Consider the following 18,606-nt stretch of genomic DNA (forward strand, 5'->3'; position numbering starts at 1 on the left):
ACACAATGAACAACAAAAAAAACACAATTAAAACACTCATTAATTTTTTTTATTTTTATATAACAATATGATACTCATATTAAAGATAAAAATACGCTTATTATTATGGTGAATTTTTTTTTAAAAAAATAATGTCGTATGAAAAAGTTATGGACATTTTAAAATGATGGGGGAATCGACATGTGTCTTGCATGTGGAGAGAGAAAGTCAACAAATGTGTGTTATTACCTTCATGCCCTTTCCATCAATTTTTATTTATTAAATTAATCTCACCCATTCAAATCTAAGATAAACGGACATGATTTTCTTCTCACGCTTCTCATTTTTGTCGTCCTTTGTATTTTAACTTTACCCTACAATTATATAAGAATGTAAATTTATTGTTTATGACTAGTTATAAAAATTTAGCTATTTAAATTTTAAATTGTTAGTATTAGTTAATCCCAAGAAGACAAATTTTGTTAAATTTAAAAACCTTTCCTAGGGAACGCTAGGACTTAAGAGAGTTGGTGTAAATTTAATTTTTTGAAATTTCCGTTAGTAATCTTAGTTTGTGGTGACTTATATGTTAATCTTTAGACTTGTTGCTTTCTTGTTAGAAGTTACCGTAAAACCCTCGACTCCTCCATATGGTCTAAGGCATAATCCCATCACACGTAGAAAAACGTATGAATCTTTCTAGAATGGGTTGTATCTAAAAAGGCAAGCTACATTTGTAGACAAAAGTCATGTCATAGCCTCATAGATTAACATAACTATCTGAAATTTTTTTATTAGTTTGATTGATTTCAAGTTAATAAAACTAAGAACGGTCAAAGTGTCTAATCCCACTAGCTTGAATACACGAAAACTACATTATTAACACTTCAAATTGCAACGTCGGTTGCAATAAAATATATTAGCTTTCTTATTCCATAACAATACTTTATTTATATTTGGTCAATTATCGACATCTGGCTGGGTAAAGGTACCACACCTTCCCGACTTTGCTTCGGTAAAGGAGCTACTGTATTATCCGGTGAAGCTTAAAAGGAAGGATGATGAATGCATATTAATACAAGCTATCTATATGGTGACGTATTGGTTGATTTGATGAACGAGGAAGGATAAAATATTCAAAAATATGCCAGTATTGGAGGACAAGGTGGTGATGGATATCAAAACAACCTCTTTCTTACGGGTCATGAATAAGAGTTGAAGATCAAGTGTTGATTGGCAAGATTGGCGCATGTTCAATTATGTTAACTTTTTTTTGTAATTGTTTGGTTGCTTTGCTTGTTTCTTGCTTCTTCTTGTTCTAGTTGTCTCTTTGTTTGTATTGACTCTTGTAAGTTGTAAATTACGAAGTTGCGCCCTTTTTGGGTTTTAGTATGTTGGCTTTAAAAAAAAGGCAACTTAATTCAATTTTTCTCTAATTATCGTTATTAGTATAAAAAGTTCTAAATACACACTTATATTTATTTTTAATTTTTCCATATTTCAAAATAAATTTTTATTGAAGTCGAATTGCATTAAAAATAAAGTAGATTTTTTTATGTTGTAACAGAGTTTCGCACATGATTGGATTAGTAATTTTGACAAATATGACTAAGCACTTCGACTATCTGACGATAGTGGTGAATGATGAATTCCATGTGAAGATGAACATTTTTTTACAAAGTACCACTGCTATACCGCACCACACCGGTATTTATTTTTAAGGTTTTTGATCTTGATATGAACTTATGATTTATATTTCTTGGTATTGTTTAGCATACCAAAATTGAACCAATATCATATGGTCATAATTTGTGCAATATTTGGATACAGTATTTTCGGTACCAATTTGGCATTTGCATTACCAGTATTGAATTAGTAATGTACCGAACCAATACCAACTGAACAATATCGATACACATATTGGTATACATATTTTATGGTTTCAGTATGATTCGGTTTTAATATTTTTTGGTATCTTTCACGTACAGTTCAGAGCCGGTACCATACCGCTTTAATCATAACGATATTCAGTGTGCTTTTTTTAATCATTTTTGTTTTTTGTTTTTTACGGTACAGATTTTCTCCTTATTTACATGGTTAATTTTCTGCAACACTAGCATTTTACGATTTTTTTAGGTAATCTTTTGTGAGCAATAAGATAATATATAGGTTTTCCGCTACATTGAACGAGTAAACCTTAGTTATCAATTTTCAAACCCATATTTTTTTTAACCCGCTATCTGTGTAATAGCCGATGATAACAAATAATATATTTACATGTTAAGTAATTACAATCTATAAAGCTTATGGTATAAGACCTAATGCAAGGGTGATTAGGGCAATTTTATCTTTTGATATACAATTTCTGCATTTGTCCCTAAAAAATTTGCAAATTTTAAAAATACTTTCCCTCTTATCTTTACTCGTACATTTATCTTAAATTTCACTCTTAAGCCAATAAACCCCCCATTCTCCCGATTTTAACAACCATAATGTTTTCATAAGATAATTTTAAAAAAACACAAAAAGAAGCATTTTAATTATTCTCTTTAATTTAATTATAGTATTGCCTTACTTTTTTCCGGTTAAAAGAAATTTAACATGTTACATGATTAATGGGTGTATGTTCTTAGTTGAAGTTGAATCTTGTGAGTAGGGGTGTTCAAGAAATCCGAATAAAACCGAAATTCAAACTGAAACTGAAACCCAAATAAACCGATCCAAATTCTTATTCGGATATTCGGATCGGATTCGGATATGGAATTTTAAAAAATTTGGATTTTCGGATTATTCGGATATCCGTTTAATCCGAATAAAAAACATGTTTTTAGTGATATTTTTTGGTTTGGTATATTTAGACTATTATTTGAAGTTTAAACTTTAAATTCGTGTTAGGAGTAGTTCGTATTTTCCGGTTTGTATGTTTATTGTGATTCTAAACTATTAGATGCTATGAACAAAAAATAGAAAAATATTTTAGGCTTATTTCGGATTATTTGGATAATTTCGGATTTTTCGGATATTATCTGAATCCGATCTGAATTGAATTCGGATAGATTCGGATCGGACATGAATTTTTCTAATTCGGATCGGATTTCGGATAGAATCCAAAAATTCTCAAATCCGAATAACCCGAATAATCCGTTATCCGATTCGATGAACACCCCTACTTGTGAGCACCACTCTAGTCGGTTTATATATAGTGGATAACAAGTACTTTTAAATATAGAGAAAGTCAGTTACATAATTATTTTATATATTACATTCAAAACATTACTCACAAATAAATTATCGTCGTGGTTTTGGAGGTTTTGGATTGGGATGTAAATAAGTTGAGTTGAGCTCAAGCTCGACTTGTTCTGACTTACGAAGGCTCTAGCTCGGCTTGTTTCGAGCTTTTTTTTCAAAGCTCGAGCTTAGCTCGTTTATCATTTATTAATTAGTTTATATACTTTTCTTTTGAGAAAAACCCTAAACAAGACTAAGCTCAGCTTGAGCTCGTTTAGTACCTTAAACGAGCTAAAGGTCGGCTCGAGCTCCACTGTGATGTGTTAATTTAATAGATAGAAGTCCAAAATAGGTAAACTTAAAATTTAAAAATAATGAAAACCCCTTAAGGTATTATGTATTATCATAAACTATATATAGAAATACAAATAAGATAAAAATACAAGGAAACATAATTAAATACAATTTCACACAATCTTCAAATTATGGTAATGACATAATGATCAAAATTTAATAATATATTCTATAATATTCTCTAACAAAAATTACACAACGAGTGTTAAATAAGGATCGACGAGCCCAAACAACTTCTAATACAAGGCTTGAGTTATAACTCAACAACTAAATGCGTTTTATTTTAAGGCTTGACCTTTGCTGAAAACTAAAAAAAACCCGACTTATTTCAAACTTTTTATCAATCCAAACTCAAGTAACCCAGTCAAAATAATTGTTGTTTGTCTCCCTATAAAAACATATTATGAACTTTCTAAATATAAAATATATATTAATTTATTAAAAAAGTAATAGAGAGGTCGAGAAATGATGATGGCAAGAAAAATCCAACATTCAAGTGACAAAGGTCAACATCATCGTCACTGGCTGGAGGCGGGCGTACACGTAAATCCACGTCAGATACAGCTTCATCCCACGTGGAATATATATCTTCATCTTCTTCTTCACTCTCTCATGCACCCTCTATATCTATATATACACTCATCATCTCCCATGTATCTATCTCTCATCTAATCATTATTGCATCTTAATATCCCATAAATAAATATCATGTTCCCCCACTGGGGCGAACTCAACTAATCACACCAACATATCTCATTCATCTGTGTTGTGTCGTATTTTTTAATTAATCCATGGCGATTACGGAGCACAGGGATATCGAGAAAGGTGATAACAAGGGGCTCGAAGATTTGATTGACCCGCTTCTTGATGATGGTTTGAAGAAAGTTGATGATGAGTGTAAAGAAGAAGAAGTTGAACAGAATTATTCGATTTCGATGGTTCTTGTAAGCACTGCTGTTGCGGTTTGTGGCTCGTTGGAGTTCGGATCCTGTGTAAGTTAAACTGTTAATATTTATTTTGTTAATTCGGGTACTCGGTATTGGTCCATGGTGTTTTTCGAACGTTGAACGTGTTTATGTTTGTAGTTTGTACTATTTCCAAAAATAAAAAAAAAATATATTACTTTTTGCAAATTTGATTTAAAAAATTTAAGAAAGGATATCCATATGTGCACTACTAATTTGGGTAGTTTTTTTTTTTTTTTTTTAATTGGATTTGGTTAAAAGTAAGGTGGCTGTCTCTAATTGGTAAGTGTTTTGCAGGTGGGATATTCAGCTCCTGTTCAAACTGATATCAGCATTGATTTGAACTTATCTGTTGCAGAGGTTGGTTTTATCATACATACATATATGTTCTTTGTTGTTTCTAGTGTTTTGTGATTGGTTAGATTGTGATATGAATGTAACATTATTTTTTGCAGTATTCTCTATTTGGTTCAATAGTAACTATTGGTGCCATGATTGGTGCAATAATGAGCGGTAATATTGCAGACACAATTGGTCGAAAAGGGGTATGAGATTTGTTAATTTTTGTTTACTTTTTTAACTTTTTCTCTATCTACTTTTGGGTGGCTAAGAAAAAAGATAGAAAAAAGTTGTATGGTGGGACAAGGATCTAAAATACGAGCTGGCATTTGCTGTCTCACTTTTTACGTCTCCTCTTTGTCTCGTTTTGCAGTAAATAGTTGTATGGTACTATATAACGCGTATTGTTATATTGTACGGTACAAGTCTACAAAGAAATATAAAGTTTTCATCAATTTTATTGTTTTGGACTGTAAATATCTACACATGTAATTTTTAGGTCACATATCATAAGTATGAATATGTTAATTTGTTTTTATTAATATCATTTCCAATAAACAAAATGAAACATGCTCAAAATACTTAGAGATGTTGCTTCCTATTATTTATTTATTTTTTCTTTTTCATAATCTAACAAGATCTTTTTAATTTAATATTAAAACTTGTGTGACGAGCAAATATATTATTCCTAAACTTTATTTGAAAATACTAGGATAGCCCAATTCTTTGACACATGTGTTTAGGAAGTTTATATTTTATTTGTTGTTAAGTGACAGCAAAGTTAAAAAAATACTAATTTTATTATATTATAGCCTTTCAACAATTGACAATAGCCTTAAATTATTAAGCATGTGGATGAGTCATAAGTGTATGACCATCATTCATAAGCATGCATGCATATTGCATTATAATAAAGAGAGAAAGACAGAAACAACCTTTTTAATTTCTGGTTATACTGTCATAAACATGTGTTTCTATTGTACAAAAATACCTACAAGAAGAACAATCTCTTGATTCTGTTTTATATTTTATTATTGGAAAACAGGCTATGGCGTTATCAGCTGTTTTCTGTATGGCAGGATGGCTTGCAATCTTTTCCTCAATGGTAAATTACAAACTATTTGCTATTTTATGACATAACAACAATTCCACATATTTTTTTGTTTTGTCATGTTTATAACTTAACTTTTGGTGATATAATGCTTCATTTAGGGGTCTATTTTACTTGATACGGGTCGGTTTTCCACCGGATTTGGCATAGGGATTTTCTCTTTTGTGGTAAATGGCCAATACTGTATCACGTACACTTGATGATTATATGTCTACAATTTGCAAGAATGTTTATATTGGAATTTATAAATAGGTTCCAATATATATTGCTGAAATAGCTCCAAAAAATCTGCGCGGAGGGCTCACTGCTCTCAATCAGGTTAGATTCTAAATTGAAAGAATGTTTATATTTGACAAATACAAAATAGTTTTCAATATAAAAAAGAGATCATTTCTATGTTAATTTTTGCAGCTCATGATTGTTACCGGTTCGTCTATATCATTCTTGTTGGGAACTGTTGTTTCATGGAGAACATTAGCATTAACCGGTATGTAGAGATTCTAAAATTTAAAAAACAAACAATGTTCTTATGATAAGTCCAAAAACTTAATGTTTATTAATTCGCAGGACTCGTCCCCTGCATTCTTCTGCTTGTTGGCCTGCTGTTCATTCCCGAGTCCCCTAGATGGCTGGTACATTTTAGAAACTTCAAGAGAAATAAGATGTTTTAATGAATTATTGCGTAAGACATAATAACATTATATCGATGTTTTTGTTTCAGGCTAAGGTTGGATGTGAGGCCGAATTCCAAGATTCTTTACGCAAGCTTCGTGGTGCGAAAGCAAATATTTATGCTGAAGCTGATGAGATACATGTATGTTACTCACTTTTGTTGTTATGTTTTTACAATGTTTTTTCTGTTTATTTTTTAAAAAGTACCAGAAGTGGCTAACTGTTTTTATGTTGTATAGGAGACTATATTTACCTTTCAAAGTCTTCCTAAAGTTAGACTGTCGGATCTAATCGATGCCAAATATATCAAAGCAGTTATTGTAAGCAAACGACGATTTTCCTTTACTTTTTGGATAAAAATTAAAAATATTGACACACGCAAGTGTTTTAGATTGCTGTTGGATTAATGGTATGTCAACAATCTGGAGGAATCAATGGAATCGGATTCTATGCAAGTGAAACCTTTCAGACTGCCGGTACGCCTTCTTATTTGTTTTATAAGCAAATTCAGGTTTTATAACTTTTTATGCATAGATTATTAGTTAACTAACTCGAAAACTGTCACACTCAGGACTTGCATCAGGTAAAGCCGGAACTGTTGCTTATGCCTTAATTCAGGTTTGTCAGATTCAAACCAATATACGTTCAATTCATATACGTCTCGTTAACACTGTCATTGTTAAATACAGATTCCTGTAACGATGCTCGGTGTGGTATTAATGGACAAGTCAGGAAGAAGGGCTCTCCTTCTGGTATGTCCCTTTGACTTTCAAATAGTCCACGCAGAACGCGTTTTTCATGAATACTAATTACTGTTTTTGTTCTCCTTTTATTAAGGTATCTTCATCCGGGACATTTCTTGGTTGTTTTCTTGCTGGAACTTCATTTTTCTTCAAGAGTCAAGCTATCTTCCTTGAGTGGGTCCCGCTTCTTGCGGTTTCTGGTGTTCTAATATTCATAGCATCGTTTTCAATCGGGATGGGAGCTGTGCCTTGTTTAATCATGTCCGAGGTAACCATTGTTTAGTGGTTAACTACTTAACCACATCACAACAGTCTGGTTAACATGTTCCTTGTGGTTTACAGATATTCCCATTGCACATAAAAGGTGCTGCGGGAAGTGTAGCCGTGCTAGTGAACTGGTTTGGCGCGTGGGTGGTTTCATATAGTTTTAATTTTCTCATTAACTGGAGTCCTGCCGGTACTAATTACTTATCAATCTTTCGGTTTACTAACTAATCTTGTTTTATATTCTTGATCTAAATGAGACTGATTTGTTTTGTTTTAAAGTAGGTACATTTTGGTTGTTTTCGGGTTTTTCTGTTCTTACAATTATCTATGTAGCAAAACTAGTGCCCGAGACAAAAGGAAAAAGCTTAGAAGAAATTCAAGCGTCTATAAACAAGTAATGGTTGCATATGATTTGTTGTGTTGAGATAAAAAGGTTGTAGTCGTCGTAGGTAGATTTATTATTAATATTGTAATGTGGCGATTTGTAGTTAGTGCACTAGTTTTGATTGTCTAGTTAATGTAGTAATCTATCTCATTTTTTTTATTTTTGTATAAAATTTATGTGTATTATTGCATTACCTTTTTACCGAGTTTCTCTTTTTGGGCATTGAATTGTAAGGCCCCGTTACCTGTGCCCTACATTTGGTCGTTGGATTTACTCATAAACACAGTTCTACAAATCAATAAAACCTTCGCGGAAACGTTAACTTCAATCATTCGTTACAAAACATTTGATCTTTTTTTTAAAACCATAACATAAATCGTCATATTAAAACATCATTTCTTCCATCTTCAGATGTCAGCCGTTCAATCCATGCCATGAGCCATCCTCATGCTAGCTTGTTATACCTATTTACCTGCGTGCATACTAAAAGTCAGCTACGCTGAGTGAGTTCTAGTTAATCAGGTGACATCCAATACATACACATATCATACATACATACATATGTATCTTAACCTTGTATAAATATCCATAAGAGGAACGTCACATAATATCTATTAAAAGAATCATGGCTAAAGCCCATGCTATATATTTTCCATAGAAGGACACTCTGTATAAATTATCCATAGAAGGACACTCTGTATACTTCCATAGAAGGAACATCCTATATAATTCCATAGAAGGAGCATACTATATATTTCCATAGAAGGAACATTATGCTTTCCATTAAAGGAACACTATGCTTTCCATTAAAGAAACACTGTACTTTCCATTAAAGGAACACTATATATATTATCCGTAGAGGAAACCATATACATAATTTATTTTTTAATATCCATATAAGGAGACAATCACTATTCTTGGCAATACATGCAATATCCGAAGATCGTTCACGTATCAACAAGCAATCATCCTTACATGTATTGCTACGTTCACCGGTATTAGTAAATCCTTTCTTTAGCTGGCACTGCAAACTGTATAACGATTACGCGTTTCAATCAACTAGCATTTTCCATATCGTACTTGTAGTCTAATTATAACCCTCAACGAACGGGGGTCCGAGGGCAGCGGGGTTCTAGGGGCGGCAGCCCCTAGCGGGGTCCAAGGGGCAGAGCCCCTGGCTGGGGTTAATTCGCTATTCCATTAGGATTACAAATTATTATCTAATTTGCTAACTCATTCTCTATAACGAATTAAGCCTGATTCGTGGTCTAATTCGCTATTCTGGTTCGTTATCTCATCACAACTTGATTCGCCGTCTGGTTCGTTATCCTCACATAACGAATTAGCAAGTAACAAATCACCTGATTCGTTACTTGATTCGTTATGCTAATTCGTTATCTGAACATCATCTGATTCGTTACCTTAGCATAGCGAATGAGCATATAACGAATTACCAGATTCATTATCTTATCTAACGAATGGATAGATAACGAAATAAGAGCTCATTCGTTATCAAGTCTCACGAATTGGGTCCCATTCGTTATGAACGCGTAACGAATTGGTCAATCACAACGAATCATCTATGTTCTTATCCAGACTTTGACTCAGAGGTCAAAGTCAAAATTGATAAGAACATAAACAGTCAATCTATCTCAGATCTTCAATTAAATCTTCATTTCTTAACGAAATAGCATGATTTAGGTACCGTGGGAATCGTCTATGCAGCGCCTACAAACCCCAAGGGTCCAATCATCCAAATATTCATGTTTGTAGGGTGCGATAAGCATATATAGTACGGGTTTATTTAGGTTAACAATTAACCTATCAAGCGCTAATCAATTTCAGTAAGTTTAGATTCGTTGGATTCGTTTTTATCATACTAGATCAGATCTGAGATTTCCAAACGAATTCGAGTCTAAATGAACGATTTCTAAACATAAACGTACCTTACACGAGTCGGTTCAACGAACACGGTCTAGTCTTTATGTTGTTTTGGTTCGTCACAATGATCTAGCATCAACGGGTTCGGGTTTTCACCTTTGGATCTTGGCTCAGGTTAAAGGATGGTGTTTGTATGTGTTTCTCAAGGTGTAGGCTATGGTGTAGTGATAGATAATAATGGAAAGGATTAGGGTTTAAGGGGTATTTATACTCCCTTAAGCCCATGGACCTAAGGCCCATCTTTCCTTTTTGGTCCATAACCAAATCCATCTACTTAGCCTACTTGAACCATCTTATTATTACGTCATCATTTCTCTACCAATTCTAGTAAACTTTTCCATCATTAACGAATAATACATTAAATATTATTCTTGGAAATTTCGGGATGTTATAAGTCTTCCCTCCTTAAAGAGGTTTCGTCCCCGAAACCTAGCTTATTCCTTGTGAAAGGAACACTTCCTAATCATCTTTGCTTTCTGGGTTATCATTCTTACTCCTGAATTGTAGTCGTCGAGTGATGTTCATGTGTTTTAGCCATTAAGGTAGCTTGTCATTGAGGCCCTCGATGTACCAAGTCTCGTCTCGATCTTCAAGGGGCTTTGTCCTATATCATGTTAACGCTAATGCCTAAGACGACACTTTATCACAACACACAATTTATCATGACTAACATGCATTCAAGAAAATTCATACCATAATTAATAAACACCAGTCTAAACTTCAACATAAAACAACACGCATCGAGTCATCAATAAGTTACACATAGATTTAATACTTATGGCTAGCATCTAGCCTTCTTGAACGGTCTTTTCTAAGCGTACGGAGGAAACTGTTAAACCTCAAGCATTCTTCTCTGCTTCATGTCCTTCCTTTGGCTTCCTGCAATCCCTTTCTAGGTTTCCACGCCCTCCACAGTTGTGACACCTATGATGATCCTTGCACTCCCAAGAGGAATGTCCTGCTCTTCCACACCTGTAGCAAACACCTAATCCTATTCTGCACTCTCCCAGGTGTCTCTTCCCACATTTTTCACAAGCGGTGAACTCCTCCTGCCTTGCCTTCTTCTTACGTGGATCCACCTCATTGGCTTCATTTGGTTCTGGGGTTGGGTTCTTTTTCTTCGGTTCCGTCTTCTCCTCTTCACAGATGGCAAGGTCCTCATAAACCATATCGGCGAATTCTACGGCCGAGTCAAATGTTGCGGGCTTACTAGCCTTAACCAAAGTGCGAACATTCCGCGGAAGTCCTCTCACGTAACACTTGATCCTCTTAGCTTCGGTGTTCACCGTGTCAGGTACCAACCTAGACATGCGGTTGAATTCAGTAGTATACTCCCGTTGTGTCATCTTTCCTGCTTTCAAGTTCAGAAACTTCATCTCCACTCTTTCAACTTCGGTATCAGCGCAGAACCTCTTCATCACCAACTCCTTTAGATCATTCCATATCATCGCCTTAACCTCTTCCTGACCCTTCCTCTGCTCAACCGTCTCCCACCAGTATAGGGTCGGGCCGGGTTTCAAAACACTGCTACCATTTTTGCCACTTGGAAATACCATAGCCCTTCTCACCTTTTTTTCATCCAATTTTCATATATGGTCCTTATCTTTTAAGTCATTTCAATATATGACATAGACAAAATGGCAAAAGACGTCCTTTATGTTTACACGATTTTTCAGTGGATGTCCTTTGGCAAACTTAATGACATAAAACATCCTTTATGTTCAAAAAACGTTGCACGGTTCGTCCTTTTCACTAACGAGGGTTAGTTTTTCTCATTAAATCCAGTCATGTGCACCTCATGTGAGGGCAATTTAGTCTTTTTACCCCCTCAGGGTTATTTGTGTAATTGACTTAAATTTTGGGCTTTAAAAAAAATTCTTTTTTCACCCATCTTCTACCCCATAAATAACACACACACACACACACACTCTCTCTCTCTCTCTCTCACATACACACACACCACACTCCCAGCCATTATTTTCCAGTTCAAGGCCACCACCACTACCATCTTTCATATCCAATGTAACACCCTGGCTAAAGCGGAATACACTCGGGTGCGACGTACAGATTGCTCAAAACACATGTGACACTATTAAGTGACAATAATACCATTAATTGATTTAACAACAAGTACACAAGTTTGAAAGTAAGAGAAATACCAAGGAAAATACAATAACAATTAACAACTTGTCCATTTATTAATATAACCTAAGTTTCTAGTGTCTTCTCCGTTTCATTCTCTAATAATTGTACCTGTAACATATATATAAAATAAAGTCAACTAAATGAATAGTTGGTGAGTTCACACAAGTTTTTATATACGTACATAAAAATCATAAAATTCCATGCATAAGCGTAAATGAGCAAGTAAGATCCTTTTCAAATGGGATTGTGCACCAGCGTACTCAGATAAGCGCAAGTAAGGTCCTTTCCAGTTGGGATTGTGCACCAACATACTCGGATAATGAGGTCATTTTTCAATCATAACAACAAATGTATTGAGTGCAAAGGGGGGCGTATGATCATACTATATTGAAGTAATCCATGTGCAAGTAATTTTGAGCAAGTAACAAGTAAACACACAAGTCCATTTAGCGAATTGTAGTTTGTAAATAATGAATAAACGAAATTGTAATTTGGATAGGATATATATGTTACCCCTAAAAGTAGTAAAAGAGTAAAAAGGGGCTGTGAGAAACTCACCTTGATGTTGAAGACAAACTTGAAATAAAACGAAAAGTACGTAAATGAAATCGAAACAATTGAACGTCACGAACTAGAATTAAAAGCATAAAAATTAATATTAAGTTACTACTTATAAAATGTAGATATTCATAAAAGCACTATAAGTATTTTCTAAGCGATTCCTAGAATCCTTAGTATCCAAACAATCCCACATATTATTAAAAGTCTGACCAAAGTTTGACTTTCGCTGACTTTTGACCAAAAGGTCCATGTTGTTGACTATTGACTAAAAATATTGACCATTGACCAAAATATTGACGCTGACCCTAAATGTTGACCAACGACCAAAATATTGACCGTTGACCCTAAATGTTGACCGACAACCCGTTGGTGGCTTTTGACCAATTATCTAGACTTAAAATAATCATAAGATATTCATAGTCGCAACCTAACAATCGATCATGTAATTTGCAGTTAATCATTTTTCATGCAACCCTATGACTAAGTCACACTTTTACCAATTTCATTTCTCATAAGTAAGACCAAACATTTAGTCAAATAATTTCAAGTTGACCAATAAAGTCAAATTCCAATATAACACAACAATCTTTGTACAAAACTACAACTATTTTTACCAAACAACACCCTAGATAAATTTGGACAGGTTTTAAGTCACCAAAACCTATTTTTCTAACAGCCGAAACATGCAAATAATTTACCAAATAATTCTCACAGATACTTTCAAGTATTAGGAACAACATAAAAGTTTCTTGTATATTTTCAACACTCACAAACATCATAAAAATTCATACACTACAGCAACCTATTTTCAGCTACCTTATCAGCACAACGGAATGTAAATATTTGCTAAAAATTCCTTATATGTCCAATTGATGCAAGAACAATTGGATTGGATTCCTAATTCAATTTATAGCATTCCAGAAGTGGAATAACACCCATATCTATTTTCAATCTCATGTTATACAATTTACAACACAACACATAAAATTTCTCTTTCAATCAGGATTGCAACCCGATTTTGAATTAATAAAAACTAGTCAAACAAAGTCCAAAAATTATGATTCTTGACTTTTTGAAAACTAGATTCAAAGTACTTAATAATAGTATCACAAATCACTCATAAACACCAACGTATCATCAAGTTATACAATCTACAATCTAAAACACAGAATCTGTCAACAAGAAGATTCAAACCAAAAGTCACAAAAATCATGATTCTTATATCCTTATGATCTTTAATCATCAAGGAACCTTTTTTTTATAACCAAATCTCATGTATTTCATTATTTTACTGATTTATAAAATAATATTTATGTACAAAGGGTTTTCATATTTTCTTTTATGACAAGACACACAATTTCTTTTAAAACCATCAACTTGATCATCTTTTTATTTCTTATGGTTACATGTGTTTGGATACTCAATCTCACAATCCCAAATCAAAGAAACGTAAACAAAATATATATTAACCATGCTTACTTACTTGCTTAATCAATGCTATATCACTATTTGTTCTAAGAATCACCCAACTTGATTATGATATATTGAGACTGTTTTAGAAAAATAAAATGTATGTGTGTGTGATGTGATATGGACGAACAAAAGGAAGAAAAAGAAAAGTTATAAACTTAATTGTTATTTACTCATCATTAACACAATCATTAAGACATAATTAATTTTATTAAACTTTAGGTTATGTCAGTTTTTATTACATGTGACATGTTACATTATATTATAAACATTTTCTAGTAACCATATGTTGTGTACTAGTCTTTTTGTTACTTGTCATGTAATATATCATAGGTTATGTTATTTTAATCATTCACTTCACCTACAGCATATAAGTATACAACAACTAATCATATAGCATGTAACACAATTTCACCCACCATATATAATACATGTAACATATCATGTGTGACAAATTTATTATAACCTATCATATATAATAACATGTGTGACAAGTTTATTATTCTAGTTATCAATAACTAGTTACTCTCACTTAGATCACCAACGACACCACTGACTCAATGTATGCATACATGACACTATATGCATGGGAGTTCATTAACTTAGTTAACAGAACTAACTGGGTTTACTGACACAGTCAACATGATTTAGCTGAAAATGTTGGGTGTCACATCGGGGATTAGAAATGTAGAATGTATATTTTATTATGGAGTTGGATATTATAATATGTTTTTATACATATTATAAATAAAAACCGAAAATTTAAAACGGGTCGGATTTTCGGGTTTGAAAAGTAACGAATGTTACATCCAACATCATAGCCACCGTCGCCGGAATCACCTAATTATCCCTCTCTCTTATCCTTTTGTCTCTACACCACTAGGATAGCGGACCCCCTGCCACCGCACCCCACCCCCGCTTAGAACCGAAACCACCCACCAGTCACCAACAAACTAGTTCCGGCTGCTTCTTCCCTTCCGGCCACTTTGTGTTTTCTAGATCTGAACCCTTTCAAGCTTTGTCTGGCACAACGATGGACGCTCTTAGCCGGTGGTTGTTTGATTTAGGGGTAATAAACCGTTGAAGTTGATTGGTCAGGAAGGGGCTTCTATGCGGCAATATTTACAATATCTTTGATTGATTGGTGAGTGGTTGATTTTGGTGGTTTGGGTATCGAATGAGTGTCGTATGATGTTTTACTCAACTTGATGTTGCATAAAATCGGAAGAAGAAGGATGGCGTTGGCGTTGGTGGAGAGCCGACGATGCTGGAGAGTCTGCCGGGGACGATGGTGATTAGTGGTGTGTGTGTGTTGGGGGGGGGGGGGGTGCCTGGCAGTCGTGATTTAGGATAAGAGAGTTAGAGATGGAGATTGTGTTTAGGGGAGAGAGATTTTTAGTTTATATAACGGAGGTCAGGCGGAGGTAGTGGATGGAGACGGAGAGGAGGAGGAGGACGGCGGCGATCAAGGCGTAGATGAGGGTGGTGTAATGAGGGCGTCGACGGGACCGGTAGGTGGTGTTTACGACAGGTGGTGGTTACGGAAGGTGGTGGTTACAGCAGGTGGTGGTTTTTACGTCAGGTGGTGATTACGATAGGTGGTGGTGGTTACGGCAGGCGGTGGTTACAGCAGGTAGTGGTTGTTTGGTGATGGTGGTTGTTGAGAGAGAGAATGTGAGTTTGTGGTGATTATGTTTTATATGTTTTTACAATATAGTTTTGATTATTAAATTAATTGTAAATTTACAAATATACCCTCATGTGCATTGCACATGACCAAATTTAACGGAAATACTTAACTGGGTTAGTGTCAAAGGACGTAACGTGATAGAGTTTTAAGCATAAAGGATGTTTTATGTCATTAAATTTGCCAAAGAACGTCCATTGAAAAACCGTGTAAACATAAAGGATGTCTTTTGCCATTTTGTCTAGGTTTAGTATTCCAAGTAAATCCATTACTGCATATAATAAGTATTCTCCATATGGATTGACAATAGACGATTAGTAAATTTTGAAGTGTTAATTAAAGTGTTTATTATGGTTTATATTCATAATAATAACAACAAACATTATATTCATAATATGTGGAATGAGAACAATCGACTTGGACTAAACCCGAAACCTAGAATTCGGACCCAAGAATCAACCCGAATTACTTCGGTTCAGGTTCGGGTTAGTATTTTCTTGGGTTCGAGTTTCTCAGTTCCGGTTATTTTGGGTTCAGGTACGGGTTTTCTTGGGTTGGGTTTCATGTTACAGGTAAAAGTGACAGCCCTACTTTCAACGATTATAAATAAGAATCACTACCTTCACTTTATGCAACTTTAAATCTTCTAATATTCTTCTAACTCAGAATAATCATTATTATTTGAACATGATTTTAATGTTAGTATGCATTTTTTATTTTCCTGGCAATTACATTCGTATGAAATAAACAAATCTTTGTTATATTTAAATTTTTGGTTTTTATGTTGCTTGATTATACAATTTTTAATTGTAAAATATAAAGTCAGTTATAAATTTGCCATACACAGAATATTAATGACAACAAATTTATCATGATCAATCAATTTCAAATTGTAAAGATTTTAAGGATGATTATATCACCAAAGTTCAAGTAATAGTTTTTGGGATAATCATATATTTTTTTGGATAAACATGAACAGATTTTCTCAAATGACATCATATTAATTGATTTAAAGCTATGATATTTTATGTGTATGAATATTTTTTTATTAGTATCATGGATATGTATTATCATTCATCTAGAGTTGGTATGTACTTGGATAACTATTTTTTGTCACACGGACAACTATATATGGCTATGTCAAGAGTTATAAGCAGGCCTATATGTTACTTTGTTAAGAGTTACAAGCAGACATGAACTAAAGATTTTTAATTTTTGATAAACAATGTATACTTGCTAATACAATCACAAATGTAGTGTAAAATGAAGTTTTTACCTATTTGTAACATATTTGTGTAATCTTAGTTATGTAATTTCTGTAATTTTAATTTAATTGTAATTGTATTAGCAATATATGATCAATTTGTTGACTGTATTTCACTTAATGGTCAAAGTTTAAAATTTACAACAATTACCCGAGTAATATACGGGCCTCAAACTAGTATTCAATAAAAAAAGTCATCTCATGTTAAGGATTTGGAAAAAGGAAACACCATACCACATGGAAAGATGTAAGAAAGTGGAAGCATTCCACATAGGTATAAATAAGAAAGATAGAATCCATCTCATATGGAAAGTGGCAAAGAAATGGAAGCACTTTATAAGGATGAAAGTTTCCATAGTAATATTCTTTTATGCCAAGCATGCACCAAGTGGTCCTAGCAGAAGGTGCGGAGCACCCGACTCGCACGGGCTCGGGCTCGGACGATGGCGATGGCGATGACGATGGCAACGTCGAGGGGCGTTGGACGCAATGTGGCGCTTTGATGGCGCACTTTGCACTTCGCACGCTCGGATCGCCGCGAGCCGCTTGTGTTAGTATTTTTGAACAATGAGAGTTAGACCCGGACGTGACAAACTACCAAAAGACAAGGAATAAAAAATGAAAAATTGTATTCAGGGGCCCATCGCGATACTCGATGAGTCCTACCATAAGGCCATCGCTATACGCGATGGTCCGTTATGACACACCAACGCGTGTCACATCCGGGTGACACGTGGCACTCTCTGGTTATAATGAGTCATCTCTCTACCTCGGTTTCCGTGCCTCGACCCGATAATCATCACCTCATAAACCGTGCCACATACCGACGACACCTCGAAGTTCGTGCCTACCTCGTAATGCGTGTAAAGCTTCGAAGTTCCGCCAATTAAAGTCTTAGTGCGCGACATAGAGTAAAAGTGTTGCTCGTACAAGTTAGGCATATAAACTTCGTATACCCGCACAAGATAGGGGTTCTGCCTAAGTTATTATTTTATTATTATATGGATAAGACCCTAGTCGGGAGTATAGCGTAGACCTTGATAAAGATTTATATATATAAAGGTTAAGATAAAATAATTTTTCTTTAAACTAAGAAAGATAATATACATGAGGATATAGTCAAAATAAAAAACATAAGATTTTGTAAATAAAGGTTATAGACAAATAAAGTTTTTTCTTGAAGAAGAAACATGTCATAGACATTTCTTCTTGAAGAAGAAACATAGCACAGGATTAGCAAATAAAGGGAAATATTTTAGATCTAAATATTTTATTCAAACAAAAGATTAATCAAGGTTTAAAGCTATCAAAACCAGACTAAAGGTCTGTAGCCGGATTAAGAGACGATCCGAGTGTTTAGATAAACCTATCTTATTATAGGTCAATCAATCATTCATTCATAAAGGTTTTCAAACGAGATCACCACATCATTTAGAACAAATAATCACAGGGTAATACGTTAAACCTTTTTCAATCAGTGAAGATAAACGGGTGG

The 18,606-nt window shown here is 34.1% G+C and overlaps 1 protein-coding gene across 1 annotated transcript; it reads left to right on the forward strand.

Annotated features, from left to right (window-relative positions):
• The first annotated feature begins 4,220 nt into the window (after nucleotides 1-4,220).
• Nucleotides 4,221-8,246, forward strand: LOC143542836 (sugar transporter ERD6-like 16). Its single transcript, XM_077035324.1, has 16 exons — nucleotides 4,221-4,553; nucleotides 4,824-4,886; nucleotides 4,982-5,071; nucleotides 5,911-5,970; nucleotides 6,078-6,143; nucleotides 6,229-6,294; nucleotides 6,388-6,463; nucleotides 6,544-6,608; nucleotides 6,698-6,790; nucleotides 6,888-6,968; nucleotides 7,040-7,124; nucleotides 7,220-7,266; nucleotides 7,338-7,400; nucleotides 7,486-7,659; nucleotides 7,734-7,848; nucleotides 7,941-8,246. Exons 1-16 carry the CDS (start codon nucleotides 4,353-4,355, stop codon nucleotides 8,054-8,056), a joined length of 1,461 nt encoding a protein of 486 aa, XP_076891439.1. The 5' UTR covers nucleotides 4,221-4,352; the 3' UTR covers nucleotides 8,057-8,246.
• Nucleotides 8,247-18,606: the final 10,360 nt, after the last annotated feature.

Source organism: Bidens hawaiensis, unplaced genomic scaffold (genome assembly GCF_021521415.1).
Source record: "Bidens hawaiensis isolate Kalapana, Puna unplaced genomic scaffold, B.hawaiensis_p1.1 tig00000820_1, whole genome shotgun sequence".
Lineage (NCBI taxonomy): Eukaryota > Viridiplantae > Streptophyta > Magnoliopsida > Asterales > Asteraceae > Bidens > Bidens hawaiensis.

Bases quoted from the DNA above. Each gene is read 5' to 3' on its own strand.
- LOC143542836 (XM_077035324.1), top strand. From the start codon at position 4,353: ATGGCGATTACGGAGCACAGGGATATCGAGAAAGGTGATAACAAGGGG. The intron at 4,554-4,823 runs GTAAGTTAAACT...AGTGTTTTGCAG, and splicing joins CGTTGGAGTTCGGATCCTGT to GTGGGATATTCAGCTCCTGT. The intron at 6,144-6,228 runs GTAAATGGCCAA...ATTTATAAATAG, and splicing joins TAGGGATTTTCTCTTTTGTG to GTTCCAATATATATTGCTGA.